At 41.2% G+C, this 6,128-nt stretch overlaps 1 protein-coding gene across 1 annotated transcript in view; it reads left to right on the top strand.

The window, feature by feature from the left end:
- The first annotated feature begins 414 nt into the window (after nucleotides 1-414).
- The window catches only part of plxnc1 (plexin C1), a 30,909-nt gene continuing 25,195 nt past the window's right edge, over nucleotides 415-6,128 (top strand). The window contains exons 1-3 of the mRNA XM_079655152.1: nucleotides 415-1,944; nucleotides 2,893-3,015; nucleotides 5,956-6,090. Coding sequence (XP_079511278.1) covers nucleotides 952-1,944; nucleotides 2,893-3,015; nucleotides 5,956-6,090 — 1,251 coding nt within the window. The 5' untranslated portion in view covers nucleotides 415-951. The remainder of the gene's footprint in view (nucleotides 1,945-2,892; nucleotides 3,016-5,955; nucleotides 6,091-6,128) is intronic.

The following is a 6,128-nucleotide window of genomic DNA, read 5'->3' as shown; positions in this document are numbered from 1 at the left end:
TTGCCCCCACGGGCAGGGGCATGGGGTTTAACAGGTTTTAAAGTATCCAATGTGTTTTTTTTATGTATTTTCCTTTAGAATGGCAGGAAATTAGTATTCCAATTTTTATTGAATTGTTGGTCCCCCCCAATGTTGACTCCATGTATACGGCCCTGCTTGAAGTGAATAATGCCTGCTGCCTTGGTTAGCCTTAGTTTACTTTTCTTTATCAAGATACTAAATTGTTACTGCATTTTGACTTCGCTTTCTGTCATTGTTTATTGGATGCTGTTGAATAAACCAAATGAAAAATAATAGAAATTGAGATTTTTTTTCCGGGGTGCTGTTGAGAGGGTGTCCCACATTGTCCCACACAAACATACTCCTTGTCCCACATTTGGTTTGTTGGGACCTGGTCACCCTAACAACGGTTTCAAAATCTTTAGCGGAAATCGCGCTCCATTTAAGGCGGGGCCTCGCATATGACGCACACCTGTTAGCCTGTTCCACCATTCTTCGTTTTCCGAGGCTAGGAAGGATTCTTGCCTCGCTTCTGAAGGACCTGACTCGGAAGACATGTCCTATAAAGGAAGCGTCCTCGACATTGAGAAGCACCCCGATGCAGGCTCGCTGTTTGAGGGCTTAATAACACATTCCCCTCCACACTCGTTGGTTTGGAACAGCACTTAGTGGCGGACCCTCCGCGCGAACGCGCAAACGGAGGGGTAGTGTGTAGACCCACGCTGGAGAGTTTACTTTATTTTAAAACATAACATGGTAACAAATGGCGGGACAACTGCAGCTGTAAGGTTGCAAAATCATATCTCAGAAATAGTTAAAACGTCTTAATTTTCGGTTTCGCTGAACTAGCTCCCTCCCACTTTCAGCACTTCTCTTTTCCACAGAGGCATTGCGCTTTTACGCACAGCCTCTGCCACTGTGTGTGAGAGTGTTGCTGCACCGTGCAACAAGATGATCCTGCTGCCTATTCTGTTATATTCTCTCTGGGGAGAACCGAGTCGGTGCCTTGAGGAGGACGGAGGCTTCACCACTGAAAAAAACATCCGCCACTTCGCCGTGGCCACCAATATGGTTTACATCGCTGCGGAAGAGAAGCTGTACCAGCTAAACCACGACCTGACTTTGGTTCAAAAACTGACCCTGAGAGGTATCCTGACAGGTGGGCATACGAAGAACGATGCGCGGTTTTACCGGGGTTCTGTGACAAACGAATTGAATGCAACTTTCAGCGTGAACATATTGTTGCCGTTTGTTATGAATGACACTCTGGTCAGCTGTGGTGTTCTCGAGTGCGGGTACTGCGAGGTGTTGGACCTGAAGAACATTTCAAATGTTCTGTACAGGGAACACATCCAGGTGGGGTCTCCATTGCGCAACAGTGCGTCTGTCGGCTTCCTGGTGAATGAGGAGGGAAAGAATGCTTACATTCTGGCTGCCTTACAGCAAGACGAAACGAAATCCACAGGGAGCAGCTGTCCCACTGGATCAGAAGCCGTGCACCTTCATAACACCTATAACATCCAGAGAGGATATATATTTTCTACTGTTGGCGAGCACAATACCCATGTGATCAAACGTGAGGGCAGTGTGGAGTTTGTAGATGGGTTTCAGATCAATTCCATCATTTATCTGTTCTCCAACTTGCCTTCAAGAAACACGGTCCGTCTCATTTGGCTCGAGGGCAAAGCGACCAAGAAGCAGACTCTGGAGTCTCTGCGGGGCGCGAACCTCAGCCTCTCCGCGGATGGAGGGAGAGGCGGAATACTCCTCTCTTCCTCTGTGATCCCGGGGGGGCCGCCGGTGCTCTGGAGCGGCGTGTTCAGTGTGGACGGAGGAAAGACCAACACCGAGCTGCTGCTGTTTGACATCAGCCCGGATCTCAACATGACGGCCGATGCAGATCCGGAATTCTGCAGTGTGTGCACCGTGAATAAAAAGAAGACGGTGGGTCCTTCGAGTCATCTGTTACATATGTTTCCCCTGGGAAAAACATTAGAATATGACGACTAATTATAATAATAATAATAATAATAAAAACAATAATATCAATAATGAATGTATTTATATTCAATTAAAGAAAAGGGCAAATCAATTAGCTAATTAATTAATTAATTAAATAACAATGTCAGACGTAATACCAAGCACATAATTAAAGTTTATACTTAATCTCAAGCATTACCACAATGTAACCTAATGCAAAAATATGATTATTTAAAATTCATTTGAAAATGTATTATATGGACAGCATATATGAGGAAAGTAAAAACATTGCGTCCTGATCTGATCATTTTATGGTTTAATGTTTTAAGAAATGTGAGTTGTACATTTTCGAGGCTCTTGTGGAGTTGACTCCTATAGAAATGTTGCATAAAAGAATTACTGCAGTCACTGCACTTATATCAGCTACAAAGGTACTAATTCATTATCAGCACATTAGTTAGCATCCTATTTATAATTGTATATACTTAATTAGATGCATATAGCGGTGAACAACAGTGGCAACTATAGTGGCATTTGATTGGAAATCTAAATGTAAACACATTCTGTTTGTGCATTACTTGTTGCAACATTACATTTTCTTAAATTCTGTCCAATTATAATCCAAACCAGTTTGGGCCTGGTAGACATTTAAATAAAAGTAATGTTGAATGGGATATGTACCCAAATAAATGATATATCATATACAGATGCCAGCACTGCAGCTTGACAGTGCGATATTATGAATTATTAAAATAAAAAATAACTACACCTAGTGACCTAGCAATGCATTTAACTGAGATTCAAGTAATGATAAGCTTTTTCAAGTATTGTCCATATTTAAAGCTTTCGTCTTCATGAAACAGTAAACACCTGTTGGACTCAGGTTTGATGATGAGCGTCTGTGTCTCTCAGGCAGAGACATTGAAGCCGAAGGCGGTGCTGTTCAGGCAGAAGTCCATGACCTCTGTGCTGGCAGTGAGACACAAGGCCTGGATGGTTTTCTTCATTGGCACGGGAGATGGTCAGCTCATGAAGGTATGTATAACTAATGATAACCATCAATGCCAAGAATACTCCAACAACACAGATGATAGTATGAATGTAATGCTCTCTTAAACTAACCAGTGTCTATGGAATAACTTAATAAAGTCACCAAAAAATCTTTATATGTATATATATATATTTCCTGAACAACAGTGTTTTTTTAATGACAGTTAGAAGGGTGATGCTCCAAAAGAAGTAATATGCTCTTAAAAGCTTCCATTACAACTTTGAATTTTTTGAACTTTGGAACCATAATGTGATTTATTTGATGGGATTGAGTGCAAAAGACATTGGTAAATTAACATTTCAGTCTTCTTAGTGACGTATAAAAAATTATTTCCAATTTCTTGTTTTAGTCAAGACTAAATTTGATATGCCACAGAAACCCTTTATACCGTAAGTGCACCCTCGCAGGATTAAAGACTCAAACATAAGTCTCCGCTGTAACCCGCTCCTGGACACAATAGGCTCTTTCATGCTGAGTTTACTCTTACGAGTTTCAATAAAACCCCTTGGTGTTTCTCTCAGCGTGCAGCTGAGAGAGAATAATTGCTTTTTTATTGACTCAATGACAAATGTAACACATGAGGTAAAGACCTCTGATAGTTTGTTGAAGAAATGACCAGTCTTTCCTTTTGTGTGATTTTATGTGTGGTGTACACCTAAATGGAAGCCGACATTGTATGGGACAAACTATGCATTTTGCCATAATCATCATCTCGCTCAGTGTAATACTGTTTAACGCCTGTCCTATTCATCATGAAATCAAATGTGATGCAACACATCCTGTGTTGGGACAGCAGGCTCACTGACATGTCACTATGGCTGTTTACAGGGTTGAGTGGAGCAGGATTAACCACTAACCAAACTAATGAGAAGAAAGCCACTTATTGACCCCACAACAAACCCACTTCCTGCCCTTTACCTCTAAATATCTTATATCCATATCCTGTATCAGTTCAACAGAGGCACAGCCGAATTGCAGAAGAAAGAGTTAAAGGCCATTTTACTGCAGTATTTGTCACTTAATAATTCTCAAGCGACGGCCAGTCAGAACAGGCTGAATAGGTCTACAAATCCGACCCAGGCCACAAAAGTGTTAAGATCCTGAAGCGATTTTAAAATGTGAATGCACCACACATAAAGAGAAACATAACAGATATCCTTTCTCTTACCTGAAAGACGCAACCAAGAGTTGATAAAAGTGTTGCATCACACAATGCAGGGTGTTATCATACCAGAGAGAGCAAGCATCACCTCTAAACCAATTGTAAACTAAATGGAGACCAGCATAGTGATGTAGTCATGCTTTGGGGTGTGAATGAAAAGCAGGAGGCTCAACAGGTCTGAATGAGACAAATGGTTGTGGAGACAGCCAAAGTGGGTGGTCTATTCTTCAGTGATAACTGTGAGTTTAGATATTTGTCAGTACAGTAGCATGCCAGCTAACCACCGCATGGCAACAACAGCATCTGCCATGAATCTCTCTTATCGGCTATTGTAGTCAAACATGTGATGATGTGATCAAACATGAATTAAAGTTGATTAATGGAGCAGACCCAATAATACAATTTGCAAACAGTTTGTGATGTTAGGAACTGGATTGGTTCTCCCACCACTAGATCATCTGAGAGGAACATCCGTACTGTCCTGGGTCCTAAACTAGATATGTTCTCCTAGTGACAGGGGGGCTGAATCCAAATTCTCTCTGAGTCTGTCTTAAAGGCTGCTGTCTGTATACACTGAGACAGATTGAGAAAATGAGGTGTGGCTGGGCTGATAGATGAGTGGTCAGGTTATTTCCATAGCCAAAATATAGCAGAATCATAACCTGTGCATTGGTAAATGGGAAAATAGAGCAACACAGTGGAAGTGACATGATGTGAAGATAAGGACAAACGTCCAAATTGAGAAATGTCTATATTGGTGTGAGATATTAGTGGTGTCAGCGGACAACACATCATCACAAATAGAACAAAAAGGATAATGGATTAAGGTTTTCTTCAACAACCTAAATGGTTTTGGTTATTAGCAAGTGGCTGGACATGTGAGAGAGGCCTAAACCACAGACTCACCAGGAAATGCATCTTTCTCTCTCCTGAAACACCACACAGTTTTCTGAAGAAATTGTGGTGTGACAGCTGTAGAACTGAGTATAAATGCTGCCTTCATTGTGAGAGAAGAAGCTGAGGAAGTATGATTCCGTGGAAGAAACACCCATTGTATTAAAAAGTTGTATACAGCTCCCAATGTGTAAGGATGTGATACAGTTCAAGTTTGAAATAGAGCAGTGGACAAAAGTTGTTGCTACATAAAAAAACAGCTGAAGACATGACCTCAGTCACCTCAAGATACAGTTACCTTCTGGTGGTTTTATTTTAGCAGAGTCCGACTGTCCATCCATAGAAGTTCTGACTGGAGGATCCAAGAGTTCAGGCAGGACTGTGTGTCTATGACAGTATGCCAATGGAACAGGGTCATAGTTAATGTCATTGATTACACCTGTGCTAACCCTACTATTCATACAAACACTTGCAATGCTTCACAAAATAAACAACATAATTATAATATGTGTTGAAATTTTTTTGCAGCCAACATACTTGTCACATGTTATGAATTAAATCAAAAATACCATGTAGGTTGTCACTAATACTGTTATTCTCCTCTGACTGAGATAGTGCTATCAGAAATTCCTTTTGTCCTTATACTGGTCCAAGTTACCTGTTCTGCCCTGGTGTTGCCATACAAGCTGACATCTGGTTGCTCTTTGAACATGAATGCCATGGTTTTAAATGATATATTTACATTGAGAGTATTTCCTTTACTCCAGCAAGCAAAAAAAAAGTTTTAAACCAATCAGTAAACCATAACTTTGATAATTAACAGCAGGGCACTGTCAAAAACCTGACAAAGCTGCGTTCCTGTTCTCAGCTTTCTGTGGACCAGAACTTTCAGAGCTCCTGTCCCAGGGTGCTCTACAGGGACGATTACGACCGCAGAGTGTTTCCCAAAATGCATCTGGATCCAGTGGATCTTAAACATGTGTACATGTCATTCGAAAACCAGGTAGGTGCTTTTACATGTACAGTAAGGCGAGAACTGGA

This window comes from Notothenia rossii (assembly GCF_949606895.1).
Source record: "Notothenia rossii genome assembly, chromosome: 10".
Classification (NCBI taxonomy): Eukaryota; Metazoa; Chordata; class Actinopteri; order Perciformes; family Nototheniidae; genus Notothenia; species Notothenia rossii.
This window is presented reverse-complemented; position numbering and strand designations above follow the sequence as displayed.